Genomic DNA, 16,354 nt, shown 5'->3' on the forward strand with positions numbered 1-16,354 from the left:
GAGACTGGCGAGCAGGGAAGAGCCAGCCACTGTTGCCACGGCACCTTCAGGACACTGCTGCCCTGTGGGAGTGTGGCCCAGGGTCGGCAGACCCTCTGAGTTTTCCAGAAAAGGCAAAACTCCAGACTGCTGTGTAAATATCTCCCCGTTTTTTAGAGATCGTCAATGAATTTAAATAAAAAACCGCATGAAGTCCAAACTCAAGTGTCTGTGGCCACAGACACAGAGGAGGTTGAACTGATGAGGAAAACAAGCCTGAGGTGGTAAGGACCACAGCGATGGGTCCCAAGGGCCCCCAGCTTACAAACTTTGGTTTTGCGCAACCAGGTCGTTGACGGACAAGAACCTGGGGCCCAGAGAGGGAAGGGCTCACTGGGCAGGTCCGTGGCAGACGCGGGCCCTCCCCCTCCCAAACTTGTTTCCCCAGCCACGTCCTGCTGCAGGGGGCAGAGGAGAGACCCATTGGCCCCAGGACCCTGTTTCTCTTGAAGCTATCTGACCTAGGCCTCATTCTGGGGCTCCAACTCCTGGCTCTGAAAACCCTTCCACACCGGTCCAGTGACCCCGGGGAGGGGGTTGGCTCCAGGAGCCGCAGGACTGGCCCAGAAATGATGACCCTGGGTCTGGCTCTGCCCTTGACTTACTGCGTGGCCTCAAGCACCCGGAACAACCCCGCTGGGCTTCTGGGTCCTTTTGTATCACATGCGGGCCATCACTGTGGTCCCTACCACCTCAGGCTTGTTTTCCTCACCCGTTCAACCTCCTCCGTGGGCACTGTGGGGTGGCGGGAGCAGGGAGGAGTGGAGACTGGCGAGCCGGGAAGAGCCGGCCACTGTTGCCAAATTCTTGGCAGAAAGTGACATGGTAACAATATTCCCTTATGTGGCACTTTGCACCCTGAAAGCGGCAGGGCTTACAAAGAAGTTTGCCGGGGACTAGGGAAGGATCCCTGGCTCAGCAGATGTTCCAGAAAGCTTTCTCAGTGCCAGGCCTGGGGTTCAGTGCTCTATGGACGGTACCTCATTCATTCCTCATACTAATGCTATAAGCACAATGCCCATTTTACAGATGGGCCAACTGAGGCGCAACACAAGGAAGCGGCAGAGATCAAACCCGGGCAGTCCGGGTACAGCACGTACAACATCCCCCCACTCTCCAGGCTGCCAGCCTACCCACTTACGGCTTGAGGTTCTGGTCTATGAGGATGTCATAGCCGTACAGCTCAAAGCAGTGCTTGTCGCTGATGATCACCTTCTGCACACTCTGCAGGCTCCTGACAAAGATGTTGTCCATATCGCTGAAGAGCGTCTCCACCGCCTCGGGCCCGTGCTTGGACGCAAGGTACTGACGGAAGCGCTGAAGCATCCACTTGCAGCCCTGGGGCCCCGAGCACCCAGGGTGGGGTGAGGGAGGGAGCCTCAATTAACCGGGACCCGGCCTGCTGGGACCCTCAAACAATCAGCATTGCATGGCCCTTGGGCTGGGACAAGAAGGGCCCAGGCCTGAGTCCGGTGAGTAGGAGAACTCTGAGTTTGTCCCTCTTGTGGGGCAAGGCTACTGCATGCTTGGGGGCGGGGGGTGCCCACACAGAGCCTGTGCCTCTCTTTCTAGAGCACAGCCAGGGTACTCAGGACCCCGTAAGTCACTGCCCAAACAGCCTGCACAGGCTTCTTCCCTGGGCCTGCCTTCCTGGGGACAGACTGCACTGACCATGTGTGTACCCCAAGGCCCAAAGACGACCAACTGGTTACTGTTTTCAGGAAAATGGGAGTGTGTGGGATGGAGCTGGGGGAGGGAAAAGAAGCGAGTGGGTGTGAGCTGGGGGCCAGGTCTCCCTGTGCCCCACTGTTCTGGCTCTTAACTCTGAGAAGTCTGAGAATTCTAAATTTGAACCTGGCCTTGCCAGGTTATTAGATAGGTTATTAGATTATTAGATGGATGGATGGATGGATGGATGGATGATAGGGAGAGAAAGAAAGATGGATGATGGATGGATGGATGGATGGATGGATGGATGGATGGATGGATGGGAATATACTTGTCAAGGTAGGAGGATAGAACACATTTTGTTACAGGGTGTGTTTCTTTGAGTTGTAACTTAACTATTTAGACACATGATGTGTGGGTCTCCATCTGTACTCTTGCCTTGGGCCCTGCAAGTGGGAAGGATGGTCCTGACCTCACTGGTGAACCGTGAGCCCAGGATAGGCCTGTCCCGGGCTCCTTGGTACCCCACCTCCCCACCCCAACCCGGTCCCAAAAGGCTGGCCCTGGAGGGCAGAAGCCCAGCTTCCTCACCTTCTTTGGGTGGTAGTCAGGAGATGTCTTTTGCACAGCAACATTGGTGAGGTGAACATCTGGGTGAGGTTGGTGGTCAAGGACTAGTGCGAACAAGAAGGATGAGCCCTGTGCCATGTGGGCCCCAGAGACCAAACTAAGACTTGCGCTTGGCCATTGATGAGGAAGGCTACCAAACAGCCCAGACAGCACGGATGTGGGCCTTGTAACCAGCTGGGCCTGGGTGCAAATCCCACCTGCATCTTTACTGGTTCCCCCGCCTCCACCCCGCCTCGAGCAAGTCACTTAACCTCGGAGCCTGTTTCCTCACCTATTAAGCCGGGTACATAGGTGGGGAAACAGGCAAAGAGTAGCAAACCATCAAAACCAATCTGTAGAGAAGTGGAACTGATTCGTTATGAACTCTTTCAGCAGGAAATTTTTTTTTTTGCTTAGAAATGACAATAGAAATCAGAGGAAGTCAGTGGATGGGCCAACTATGTAAACATAAAAATAATCAGATATCAAGACAAGAATGAAAAGCAAGCATGACTAGAGACAAGATTTGTAGCAACTATGATAGACTAATGTTTTTGTCACATGAAAATCCCACATAAATTGTTAACAATAAAAATGTATGACCCTAATAGATAAGTAAATAGAGGGATATGAACACATCAGAGGAGACATTAACTGGCAAAAGACCGTCTGGGAAAATGCCTAACGTTTCCAGTAATAGAAGATACCCAATTTTAAAGGGATGCAAATGGGGCAAAAATACAATTGGAAGAAATGCAAATTCTAAGGCAAAATCCTGCTTCCCCATTAAGTCAGTTACATATGTTTCAACCTTTTTATTTGGAAAAACTCAAAACTCACAGAATCGTTGCAAGTATAATGAATGCCCGTATATGCTTCACCTATACGTGCCAGTTGTTTTAAAAATGTCTCTTTAAAATGGTTGTCTTCAGAACCAGAGAGCAGGGATAAAATGGGCCCTGTCAATGGAAGGGTAAAAATACAAAAGAACCTTCTGGAAAACAATCTAGCCATAAGCCCTTGACCCAGAAGTTATACTTCTGCAATGTCATCTGAAGGAAAAAATTTAGATATAGTAAAAGATTTATGAAAAATACATTTCCTTGTGGCACTATATGTCATAATTGGAGGAAACTGAATACTTCCCAAATGCCCGCAGCGTGGAGGATTAGTAAACCAGTAAATCCAACTCAGTGGAATATTTTATAACTAATAAAAAACGTCTGCAAGGGAAATACTGACATGTTTAGTGAAAAAACAGTTATGTTTATATGGTGGGATCACTCCTTTATAAAATACAAACAACAACAACAAAAAACCATACAAATGAACCTAGGAGGAAATACATCAGAAGGGTAAGTAGTTGTCTCTGGAAAACATGACTAGAGAAGGCCTTTCTCCTCCCACCCCCTTTTTGTACATTTTCTGAATTTTCTGATTTGTCTTTAAAAAGCTATACTATTTGTATTGTGAAAGCTATACTCTTTAAATATTTTATTATATTTATTATTAAAGTAATACATAATGGTTGTAAAAACAATTGATAATACAGGAAAACACGTAAAGTTGGAAATAAAAGTTCCTGACCTGATTCTAATCCTCTGTGGTTTTCAGAATTAATAAATTAGTGAACATCCTTTCTTACTTTCTTCTAAACAGAAACATCCTTCCTTAAAAGCCAAATCAGGATCATAAACCTACCAGTTCTATATCTGTGTGCTGTTACTCACTTAATAGTCTATCTTAGATGACTTTCCATGACAGTTCAATTGACCTCATTGTAACAGCTGTGCAATTTCATGCAGATGCTTTATCATTCCTTTTACCACCCCACAAAGGCGTTTTAACTTATTTCTATTTATTATTACAGTGTTGAGGTAGTTGCTTTTGTATTTTGTGTGTGTATGTATATATATGCATATATTATTTGAGTAACTGTGCATGAACTATATATAAAAATGTAAATATATATATTTAACGTGAGGTTAAAATATGTCTTATTATTCTGTGATCCAAAGTTGCTTTATTATATATATTTTTAAGAGGTATTTATTTATTTGAGAGAGAGAGAGCAGGGGGGAGAGGCAGAGGGGGAGAGAGAGTCCCAAGCAGACTCTGTGCTAGGCACATAACCTGACATGGGGCTCGATCCCACAACCCTGAGATAATGACCTGAGTTAAAGCTAAGCATTGGTCACTTAACTGACTGAGCCACCCAGGTGCCTCCAAAGTTGCTTTATTATTTTATTTTATTTATTTATTTATTTATTTTTAAAGATTTTATTTATTTGACAGAGACAGAGACAGCGAGAGCAGGAACACAAGCAGGGGGAGTGGGAGAGGGAGAAGCAGGCTTCCCGGCGAGCAGGGAGCCCGATGCGGGACTCGATCCCAGGACCCTGGCACCCACGACTGAGCCACCCAGGCGCCCTGCTTTATTATTTTAAAAGTTGGGTGTGTAATAGAAGCAAATGTGGCAAAATATTAACATTTGTCAAATCTGGATGGATGCCTGGATCTCTCTGATAGTCTTTTCTACATTTTTCTATACGTTTTAACGTTTAAAAATTAAAAACAATGAAAAGAAGTTATGGAAAATAATGTGTATTCACTCACTGTGCAAGCAGGAAAGCCTCATTAACTAGAAAGTAGTCCTGGAGGAGGCTGGGATTTACTTATTAAGGCCGCACGACCCCAGAGATACACAAACACTTGTAAATATTGGGGAGGGGATGACTAAGGCGTGCTGAGCACTCACTCTGGGCTCAGCACTGTCCTAAATGCTTTACGTGGGTGATTTAATCTTAACAAAACACACGGTGGCCAAAAAAATGAACCTAAAATAGATGTTAACTTGCATATGACAAATGCTTGTTAGAATTACAAAATGAAACAAACATACTAAAGATGCTGAAGTTGGAAAGATGGGGGGAAAGTCGTAGGAAATAGCCAGGAGGGCCCCCTCCCATTCCAGCATGCAGGCAAGTAGCTCAGACAGACCCATAATCGAGAGACAAAATTAAGGCGAGAGGTGCGAACTGGCTAGAAGCATTGGCTGGGTTGCCCTCGTCAGCAGCTTAGCAGACGCAGCACCTTCCTTTCCTTCTCTCCCACATGCAGGCCATCTCGTCCTGCTGATTTCTCATCTCCCCATTTCTGGACTGTCAACCTCTTTTCTTCTGATGCTCACGTCTAAAAATCTTAGAAACATTATTTTTGATGTGGATATTCTAACCGAATAATACACTCTCGTGGTTCAAAAACCAAAAGGCATCAAAATGTGTCTGAGGACATATGTCCTTCCCCACGCCTGTGCCCACCTGCCCAAGTCCCCTCCCAAGGGCAACTTCTGTTTCCAATTTCTTGTACTTCCAGAGATGTCTGTGCACCGATACACAGAGAGAGATCTGTAATGTGAACGGAAGCATACTTTTCAGAGTTCTATACTTTGCTCTTTTCCAACTGACAATACATCACCGAGATTATTTCACATCTGTACATAAAGCATGGCCCTCATTCCTTTTTAACAGCCACATAGTATTCCATTGTGTAAATGAGCCATTGGGTTTTATTTCCTATCTTTTTTTGCTCTCACAAACAAGGCTGTGCAGTGCATAACCTTTCAACCTCCTTTTCCTATACCGTGAGTGTATGTGTAGGGTAAATTCCCTGAAGGGATTGCTGGGTCAGAGGGCATGTGTTTTTTGTCTTTTGATAGACATTTGCCAGGTCGCCTCCGAAGCGGTTGTACCAACTTATACTCCACCAGCAACACCAGTACTCCCCCAGCCTCGCCGACATAGTGTGTTACCAAAATTTCGGTCCCTGCCAGCGTGGTGGATGAAGAGGACATCGTGTTTGAGTGAATACATGAGCCAATGACTAAAGCACATGAAAGGATGCAAACGTTCTCCGGAGGGGCTCAAACTCTCCCGTCCTGTGACCGTGAACCAGTGCGGATGGCCGGCACACCACCAAAATGATCGTCAGGCAGAGCAGTTTGGGGTGAGCTGCTCTGAGCAGAGCAGAGCCGCTCCCCTGGCATCACTGGGGGCTCCCTACAGGACTGTCAGGGCCCAGAGGAAGGGACCAGGCCCGTCTTGTTCGCTGCTGTTTTCTCCTGTGCCCAGACCCCAGCTTGGCGCTCTGTGGAATGAATACGTTCTCCCTGACCAGCTGGGGGATGGGAAGGGGCAGGGTGCATGGGAGATGGGCAGGCAGCGATCCCAGGATACACTGGTCATCAATGCTGCTCAGGGTGAAGCGGGTGTTGGAGAATCGGGCAAAGCCATCCCGGTACAGCCAGGCCCGAAGCGGGAGGTACTGCGTCCCAGGAGGGAAAGGAGGGGGAGGCAGGGGTGGGGGTGAATACGAGCACTTTTGCCCCTCTGAGCTTTTGCACCTGCTGTTTCCTCCACCCAGAGTGCCCTTCCTTCCTTCCCACATCACCCCTCAAGAATCTGCTCCAGGGTCAGCCTCCTCTGATTCTAGCCCCTCCTTCCCTGGTGCTGGGGGTGGGAAGAAGATGCAGAAGGGAATAGAATGAACAGGCCTCTTCTCTGCTCCACCACAAGCAACACCCCAGCTCAGCGTGTGTCCATAATCCCCACCAGACAGTAAGCTCCAGGAGCACAGGGCTGAGCCTGCGTCCCACACCCCTATGTCCGGTGCCCCGCACAGAGTGCCATACCATAAAGGTCTGAACACTGTTGAATGAGTGGGGCGGGGGGGAGCACAGCAACTCCTAGTTTGAGAGCAGGCTCTGGGGCTAGGCTGCCTGGATTTGAACCCCAACTCTGTCGGTCACCAGTGTGTGACCTTGGACAAGTCACTCAACCCTGCTGTATCTGTTTCTTCATCTGTAAAATGAGGATAATAATCAAACCGACCTCCCTGGTTATTAGGAGGACTGAATGATATAAAATCTGCCAAATACCAGGGCTTGGTACTTAGTAGGTGCTCACTAAAAGTTAGCTGCAGTTACCATGGATGGCTGGGTGAATAAAGGACAGGTAGAGGGCAAACCCAGACCCTGGGATGGCAAAAGTGGGATCTGTTTACTCACCCCCCTCTTATCCTCAGATGCCCCGTGGGCTCTCCCAGGCAGACAACATCAGACAAGCTCACACAGGTGTCCCCCCCCCAGAATGGCTTCTGCCCCTTGTCTCCCTCCAGCTGTTCCTTACCTGCGGCTGGAGGAGGGGCCCCTCTTCGCTACTCACCGACATCACCAGCACATAGACGCGCAGGTCAAACTTGCGGCCTGTCGGGCAAGGAGAGAATTCATGCAACAAATACCGACCGTGGGCAGGCACCGTGCTGGGTTTGCAGGTTATAGTAATGGACACACAGGAGTGAATGCCAATAAAAGCACATGAGGTACAAGGAGAGGGTGACTGGCGGGGAGGGTTAATACCCAGAAAGGCCTGGGGTGCCTGGGTAGCTTGGTTAAACATCTGCCTTCGGCTCAGGTCATGATCTCAGGGTCCTGGGATCGAGCCCCACGATGGGCTCCCTGCTCAGCGGGAAGCCTGCTTCCCCCCTTTCCCTCTGCCCCTCCCCGCCCCGCAGCTCGTGCTATCTCTCACTATCTGTCTCTCTCAAATAAATAAATAAAATCTCAAGACACGCTGGGGAAAGGCTGAAGACATGGAATCAAGGAAGGCTTCATGCAGAAGGCTCCAGGAAGAGAGGTGCCCAATAACCCAGAAGGGCGGGCCTTGCAGGGGCCCAGAGCCAGCGGAGCGGAAGGAGATGGAGTCGGTGAGGTCAGCGAGGTCAGCGAGGTCAGCAGGGGCCAGCTCATGTGCAGTTTTTGCATTTTGTTTCACCAACCATGGGAGGCCACTGAAGGGTGCCTTGTCCCCCTGGCTACTGTGTTGGAGTGGAACACAGGGGGCCAGAGCAGCTGTGGGTACCAGTGAGGACAGGAGGGGACAGTGGCCAGAACCGGGATGGAGGTGGTCAGATGGATTCAAGAGCTGCGTGGGAGCCTGATGGAGGTCAAAGGGGGGAGGAGAAGAGAGGGGCACACCCGGAATGGTCTTCGACCTCTGGCTTAACACCCAGGGCTGGAGGGGCTGGGGACATGGGGAGGCTGGGGAATGAGCCCCATGGCAGGAGGAGGGCAAGGTTGGATGTTAGGCTCGCTGTTGGGTTTGAATTGCTGGCAGGTGCCCAAGAGGGCATGCCGCAGCCTGTGGGACATCAGGATCCGGGGTGTTAGGGCGAGGTTTCAGCTGTAGACAGAAAGCTGGGGGGTCACTGGCATCTGGAGGGTGTTTAAAGTCACAAGAAAGGATGGGGTCACTGGGGGAGAGAGGGGAGGACGTTGCCCGGGGAGGTGAGAGCAGCCAAGCAGCACAGACGCTGTTCTGGGCAGAGGGGCCGTCTCACCTCCTATCAGGTAGGGATTTTCGATATAGCGCTGAGCTACGTAGTTCTCCACAGGGATCTCATCCTTCTGGTCGTCAGAACTTCTCACATCCTAGTTGTAAAAATAACTATTATTGACATTTATGGAGCATTCCTTGTGTAGGAGGCATTGTGTTAAGCACTCTCCTCGGGGTATATCAACCCCGATCAGGGAAGTAAGTACTCATGTTATCCCCAGTTTACAGATGAGAACCTGAAGCACAGAGAAGGGGAGTGACTTGCCCAAGGCCACACAGCTATGCAGTGGTACAGCTGGGAAGTGGACCCGCAGGCTGGGCCCAGAGCCTCGGCATTTAACCTCCAGACCTGTGCTGTCCATTTACATCTAAACTGATGAAAAGTAAGTGACATTAAATACCCCCACGTGGATGTACCTTGAGGACATTATGCTAAGTGAAATAAGCCAGACACAAAGGACACATACTGTTTGAGTCCACTTAGATGAGGTCTCTAGAGTCGTCAAATCCAGGGAGATGGCAAGTAGAAGGATGGCCGCCAGGGGCTGGGGTGGGAGGAGGGGAAATAGGGAGCCAGTGTTTCTTGGGGACAGAGTTCTGGGAGTAGATAAAAGAGTTCTAGAGGTGGACGGTGGGGAAAGTTGCACAACAGCGTGAATATACTTCATGCCACTAAATTATACACTTGAAAGTAGTCAAAATGGTAAATTTTATGTATATAAAAGAAAGGAAAAGAAATGTAAAATCCAGCCCTTGAGCGGTACCGGCAGCTTTTCAGGTGCTCAATGTCAACACGTGGCTAGCGGTCGCCATACCGGGGAGAGTGCAGGCACACATTGGTCTACCTCTGTAGAAGGTTCCACTGGTCAGACGCCCAAGGACATTCCTGTCCCTTCTCTGCCTGCGAGTTCTCCCCTCTGCCAGCCCAGCTCAGGAAGACAGCAGTGCCCTCTCTCACACCTGTGCGGCACCTCACCGTCCGCAAAGCCCTTTCTCACCCACTGTCCCCCTTCAGAGTAACCTTGTGAGGAAACCGAGGCCCAAAGGCAAGTGTCACTCATTTGGTGAGGTCATACAAAAGCCCAGTGGCAGGGAGCCCCTGGAATTCAGGGTTCCTGGCCACCAGGGCAGAATTCCCTTCACTTATTGTCACCCCACCCCAAGGTAACCGGGCCTCCCCTTCCTGGGCGCCGGACCACCCCCTACCTGTACTCACATGGCTGCCAGAGGGATTGACAGTGCTCCGGGCCGGCGGGGCCTCTAAGCCGGTCAGCTTCTTGCCCGCGGTGCCCTGCCGGTTTCATGGGCAGAATCAGGACACACAGGGCAGGGGGGAAATTCATCTATTGAGTACCAGCTCATGCAGCGGGTGCTGGTTGTGTAGGAGTTGGTCATCCTACTCTTCTCCCTCACCCTGAACTATTAAGATCTCTAAGGTTCAGAGGGGTTCAGCAATTTTCCCAAGACCGCACAGCTGCAGAATGGCAGAGGCAGGACTGGAACCAGGATTTCCTCTACGCTATGTCTGGGACAGGGATGGGGTGGTGGGGAGGGAGGGAGCTACCTCAGGCTCAGCCTAGGATCTACAGGAAGAGTCGGCCGAACTCTCCCCAACCAGGTGAGCAGGAGGCCCAGGTATAGAGGCCATGTTCTCAGGTTTTAGGCGTATTAACTCATTGCGTCCTCAGCGGGTACTATTACTACTATCCCCCATTTCCTTGGGCACAGACAGGTGAAGTATCTTACCCAAGGTCACACAGCTATTAAGGGGAAAAAATCAAGATTTAAACCCGTGCAATCTGGCTTCAGGGACCCCATTCCTATGGGCCTGCCCCAGAGCTTCCTTGCCAGCCCTCCAAGCTTTGAAGGAGGGACGGCGGGGCCCCTCATTGCAGCAAGGGCAGAGGTAAGCTTACCTTCCTCCAGTCCATGATGTCCTTCAGCCTCCGGAAGAGGAAGATGCCCTTCCCTTGGGACCGGGCTACCTGGGGCGGGGGTGAGTGCAGAAAGAGCAGCTCTCAGCTCCGTGTTGCTCCTTGTTGGCCCCTGTGCCTGGGCCACCTCCCCAGACTTCGCTCACAAAGGCATACAATGGCATGAATAATACAAAAGAGCAGACAATTAAAAAACCATTTCTAACAGTCTTGGGAACACATCATGCAATTCTTTTTTTGGAAATCAATTTGCCTTCCTAATTAGGTTTTGCTTCAGCTAATACTGATCAGCCTGCATTTACTGAATCCCAGCATGGGTAATTCATAGCTTCACAGAGTCCAGGGGCTGGGGACATCTTTAATATCATGCAGAGCAGTCAGCACCAAAGGCATTACTCCCTCCTGTGAAATCCCTCGATGATGGTCACCTGCCTGGCCTTGCCTGTCCACAGTGCCGGGGAACTCATTACCCTCCCCCACCTCCCGACGCAGCTCATCTGTTGCAGGATAGCACTAGTCAGCAGTCATCCCAAAGGCATAATTAGGTGACTACTGTGTGCTGGGCATGCTGCTATCGAAGTGACCTAGACCTCACAGAGCCTTCACAGCCTAACCCGTGTTGAGCTCAAATTTGCCAGCCTGGCTCTGGGCCTGTAGGGCCTCCTAAAACAAATCTGATCCCTGGGCCCCAGAACAGCCCTTTGATCATCTGTAGCCACTGAGCAGGTCCCCCTGAGTCGTCTTTCCTCTAGCATTAAGGCACCCAGGGAATGCAAACTCTTGTTTCCCTCTGGTCTCCTCTGAGCACGGCCCAGCTGGCCAGTGTGAGGCTCTCTGTACAATGTAGGGGCAGGCAGAGCGGTTGGGCATGGATGGCCAGGTTGCCTACTGCGTGAAGGGCTCCTGGTCATGGAGGCAGTGGGAGCCCAAACCCAGCTCCGCTCTGCCCGCAGCGCCGTGTGCCTGATTCAGGGTTGTGTACACCCAGAAGACGGGTGTGGAGCACAGGTAGGGCTCAGGGACAGCTACCTGTGCACTGCTATTTTGGAAAGCAGCTCATCAGTGTGCATCAAGGGCTTCCATTGGCTCACGGCCATGCAAAAGACTTAAATCCACTTCACAGAAGAAGGTCACCCAATGTGAACAATGAAAAGTCACTCCGCTTCATTAGTCTCAAGGAAATGCAAATGAAAACCCCAAGAGGATACCACTCCATGCTCCTTGAGAGTGGTTAAAATTAAAAAATGAACAATAGGGTCGCCTGGGTGGCTCAGTAGGTTGAACATCCGACTCTTGGTTTTGGCTCAGGTGACCATCTCGCGGTGGTGAGATCCAGCCCCACCTCGGGCTCTGCGCTCAATATGGAGTCTGCTTCAGATTCTTTCTCCCTCTCTCTGCCCCTCCCCACTCTCTCGCTCGCTCTCTCTCTCAAATCAATAAATAAAATCTTTTCTAAAGGATTAAAACAATGAAAAACAAACAACAGCAAGTGTTGGTGAGGCTGTGGAGAAACTGGCACTCACAGCTGCTGGTGGGAGTGCACATCGTTGGAAACGAGCAGCACCTGCTAAAGCTGAACACAGGCACCTGCTCTGACCCAGAAGGGCCTCTCCTAGGCCCCCACACGGCAGAAACGGGTGCACCCGGGCACCCACGGATGCATCCGGGAACATCCACAGCGGCACGATTCACAATGGCTTCAACCTTGAAACTGCCCAGAGGATAAAGAGTCACTTGGTGGAACAGTATACAGCCGTGATGACTAGCAGTGGGCAGTCACCCGCGTCAGTTGGGATGAATCTCGTGGACATAATGTCGATGGAGAGAAACCAGACGCGGCGCAGCAATATCTCATGATTCCCATGATATCAAGTACAAAGGCAGACAGATGCATCTATGCTGTTAGGGCCTAGAGGGGTAGTGAGTGGGAGAGGGTCTGGGGGGAGCTGCCGAGGGGCCGGCCAGCTCTGTCTACGGCCTGGGTGCTTGTTACTCAAGTGTGCTCACCTCCAGAAAATTTACCAAGCTGCGCCCCCATAACTCGGGCATATTCTGTTTACTAAACTTCAATTGAGAAGTTTTATTAAGGCTCCTGCCTTTTGATCTGGGAGCCTCCACCTCCACCTTCGTGGGCTGCCTTCCCTACAGTCATTCCCTTCCTTCTCTCTGGCCGCAGAGCCCACCTCTCACACGGAGGCTGGGAAGACCACACACCTGTTCTGTCAGCCTCTCTTGCAGCTCTTGGGAACCACACGACTAGTTCTGGCCAATGAGACCTACAGAGACGTCTGCTTAGGGCTTTGGGGCTTCTAAGAATGACTTTCTGCCTTGTTAAAAATATCAGGATCAAGGAGGAAAGGAGGAGGAGAGAGAGGGAGGGAGGGAGCCAGCGATGGAGGGAGGGAGAGAGACGAAGAGATGCCCGGCTCCTTTCCTTCTTTTTCTGAACACTACAGTCTGAGGAGCTGAGGCCTACAGCTGTCACACATGGTGGGACACGGTGACACATCTGATGGCAGAAAACCAGCACACAGAGGGCTTTTAACAGTCTCAGTGAGCCCATCCCCAAACCTGGAACTTCCTACCTCTGGCTTTCTTGTTAGAGGAGGTAATAAAATGCCTTTATTGTTTAAAGCATTGTTAGTGGGGCGCCTGGGCGGCTCAGTCGTTGAGCAGCTGCCTTTGGCTCAGGTCATGGTCCCAGGGTCCTGGGATCGAGTCCCGCATCGGGCTCCCTGCTCAGCGGGAAGCCTGCTTCTCCCTCTCCCACTCCCCCTGCTTGTGTTCCCTCTCTCGCTGTGTCTCGCTCTGTCAAATAAATAAATAAAATCTTTAAAAAAATAAAAAATAAAAAAAATAAAGCGTTCTTAGTATGTTAGCAAACATGCCTGTTCCAAGAGATGCCTTTCTAAGGGAATAATCCTCAAGAGTGGAAAATAAACTTCCTGCTTGGTGATATATCAGGGTTTTTAAGACTGGGAAATCACCTACTATCTAGCTCCAGCAGATTGTAGTTTGCAAAAAGAGTCACAAAAATATTTCTAGTCCCATATGTTTTTCCGGAACCTTGCTACCCCCATCCCCCCAACCTCCATGAAGAGGTGAAGTCGATGTGCCCTCCCCTTGAATCTGGGCGAGCATTTAGGACTGTCTCTACTGATCGCATATGGCAGGAGTGATGTTGTGTGGATTCCAATGCTGGGTCATCCAAGGCAATACAGCATCCACACAGCTTTCTCTTTGGGGGATGTTGCCCTTGGAACCCAGCCACCATGCTGGGAGGAAGCTCAGGTCATATGGAGAGTCCCACACGGAGGGCAGCTGAGTCTTCCAGCCCTCCACCCTGGCTGAGCTCCCAGCCAGCAGCCAGCACCGACTTGCCAGCCGAGTGAGTGAGCCAGCTTGGAAGCGAATCCTCCAGCCCTCACGGGAGCCGTCCCAGTACCCCTGGAGCAGCCAGGAGCCTTCCCTGGCAAGTGTTGCCCAAATTGGAGGCTCGGGGGCTAAATAAGACATGACTTTTGTTTCCAGCCACTGAGTTTTGGGGTGCAGCAATAGAACGCGGACATTAACGTTAGGGGAATGGTTTATAACGACAGCAGATGTTTCCTACGCGCCAGGCACCAAGATTGACGCACCTTACCTTGTGAAAGCTTTACCAAAAAATCCTCTATGTAGGCATTAATACTATCCCCGTTTTGCAGCCAAGGAAACCAAGGAACAAGGCCAAGCACTCTGTTCAAGGTTACCCAACCAGCAGGTGACAAACCCAGGTAGTTAAATCTGTGCTTCACAAGCCTGAGGCTCACGCACCTCCCGCAAAGTGCCAGGGAGTACACAGAATCACACGACAGACATGGTCCTCCTCCTGGGAGTATCGATCTTACTTGATAATTTGGGAGTAAAACATATTATTTTGCTAAAAAGACAAATCAATTGGAAAATAATATGAATGGATTATGATAATGAGCCATACTTTGATTTTGCACCACCTGCGGCCACCCAGGGCCCTCGACCCCCCGCTGCCACTGCCTGCCCTGCCCCTGGGGCATTCAGGGGCATTCACTGGGTGTTACCCATGGGGTTGGTGGTCTACTCAGCTACCCTGAGCAGGGAAAAAAATTCCCTTTTTCTCTGCCAACAAAACCCCATTTGTTTTTTTCTTGTTGTTTGTTTAATGTAAGCTCTACCCCCAACGTGGGGCTCAAACTCATGACCCTGAGATCAAGAATCACATGCTCCACCAACTGAGCCAGCCAGGCACCCCCAGCAGAACCCCATCTGGATCACCTCTTCCCGGTGGTCCTGCCCCCCTGGGATTCTGAGCCCTCCTAGGCGTCCCGCCGCATGACTGATTCAGGTGCAGGCCAGCAGGTACCAGGGGAGGTATGTGGCAGTGACCTCAGGGAAGTTCGTGTCCTCTTCAAAAGGGACACAAGACCAGGGTGTTCGTTTATTCCTGTGGCAGGTGGAGGGGTCAGGAGGCGAAGCTAAAGGTGTGGCAGCCGCGCTGTGACTGAGAGGAGAAGCCAGCCCACTGGGGTGGGGATTGATGATGCTGTCGAGCTGCCCACCAAGGTTGTTGAGTCGTTCCTGGAACTGGCCTTTCATGATTAAAGGAAATGTCCTGGCGTCCATAAACTTGAATGAGAAGAACATTTTCCATCCTAACCAGATTTTCCCATTGCCTTCCAATTATGAATGCGGACAACAAACCGTAGTAGTATTAGCCACGCCTGTGACTTTACTTGCAGAAGAAATCTCAGTTATTTTTATATCACATTACGGTTGTTGCAGATATCTCAAAATATTGTTTATGCTCATTATGACTTTGAAATTATGGTAACTATGGGCCTGCTGTTAGACTCTCTTCAGCTGTGAATGAAACTTCTACGGCATCGTGAGAGGCTCTAGCAGGTCTCTAACGGCAGGACCATGCTGACTGCCGGACTGACGGCCTCGCCTGCAGGGGCTGCTCCTGCCACAGACCGACCGACTGAGGACCGCGGGGACAGGAAGCCTGACCCACTCCTGGGAGACAGGGACCTCCTCTGGCCGGAGGGCTCCCCCAGGCCTCTAGGTGCTTCTCTTCCTTCCCTCTCTCCCTCACTGGGTCTGACAACTGTCCCAGGCCCTGTCCCATTCCCTCCCCCCATTCCTTACAGGCAAAACTCCCCACACGTTCAATCTTGCCTTTGCATCTGTTTCTCAGAGGACCCACTAACCGTTTGTTTGATAACTGTTTTTCAATATAGTTGCTTCCTTTTATAATCAAATTACTTTATCCTTTTAAAAACACTCTTTTGTGACAGTGTGAAACACGATTTTCGCCAGATGCCCAGGAGACCCAAGACAAGCCCCTGCCCTCTTGTTTGAGCTCCCATTAGTCGGTGCTTCTGTTATGTGCTGCCCAAAGCACCCCCGACTCTTTGAAGATTGCAGTGAAAAGGTCTAAGAAGCTCTGGTGGGGTAAACTTGAGAAACGGGAGGTAAAATTCTATTCTTCCTGTCCTGCAATTTGGACAGAGGCCCCCAGAGCTGGGAGCAACCTAGTGGTTGCCCGGGATGCTCACGGCTTTGAGTGAAATGTTAAACCAGATCTGCAGACCACTGATGGACAGGCCCCAGGACTAATGGACAGCCCTGGGCCCTGACAGCCAGCACCTGCCCCCCAGCCACGTGAGGGAGGCTAGACAAGCAAGCGTGGTCCCG

The 16,354-nt window shown here is 50.6% G+C and overlaps 1 protein-coding gene across 1 annotated transcript in view; it reads right to left on the reverse strand.

Annotated features, from left to right (window-relative positions):
* TTLL9 (tubulin tyrosine ligase like 9) overlaps positions 1-16,354 on the reverse strand; it is a 38,238-nt gene that overhangs the window by 5,803 nt on the left and 16,081 nt on the right. Inside the window, exons 6-12 of the mRNA XM_021689191.1 lie at positions 10,625-10,693; positions 9,925-9,999; positions 8,713-8,803; positions 7,539-7,579; positions 6,552-6,639; positions 2,299-2,357; positions 1,181-1,377 (exon numbers count right to left, since the gene is read on the reverse strand). Coding sequence (XP_021544866.1) covers positions 1,181-1,377; positions 2,299-2,357; positions 6,552-6,639; positions 7,539-7,579; positions 8,713-8,803; positions 9,925-9,999; positions 10,625-10,693 — 620 coding nt within the window. The remainder of the gene's footprint in view (positions 1-1,180; positions 1,378-2,298; positions 2,358-6,551; positions 6,640-7,538; positions 7,580-8,712; positions 8,804-9,924; positions 10,000-10,624; positions 10,694-16,354) is intronic.

Source organism: Neomonachus schauinslandi, chromosome 10 (genome assembly GCF_002201575.2).
Source record: "Neomonachus schauinslandi chromosome 10, ASM220157v2, whole genome shotgun sequence".
NCBI lineage: Eukaryota > Metazoa > Chordata > Mammalia > Carnivora > Phocidae > Neomonachus > Neomonachus schauinslandi.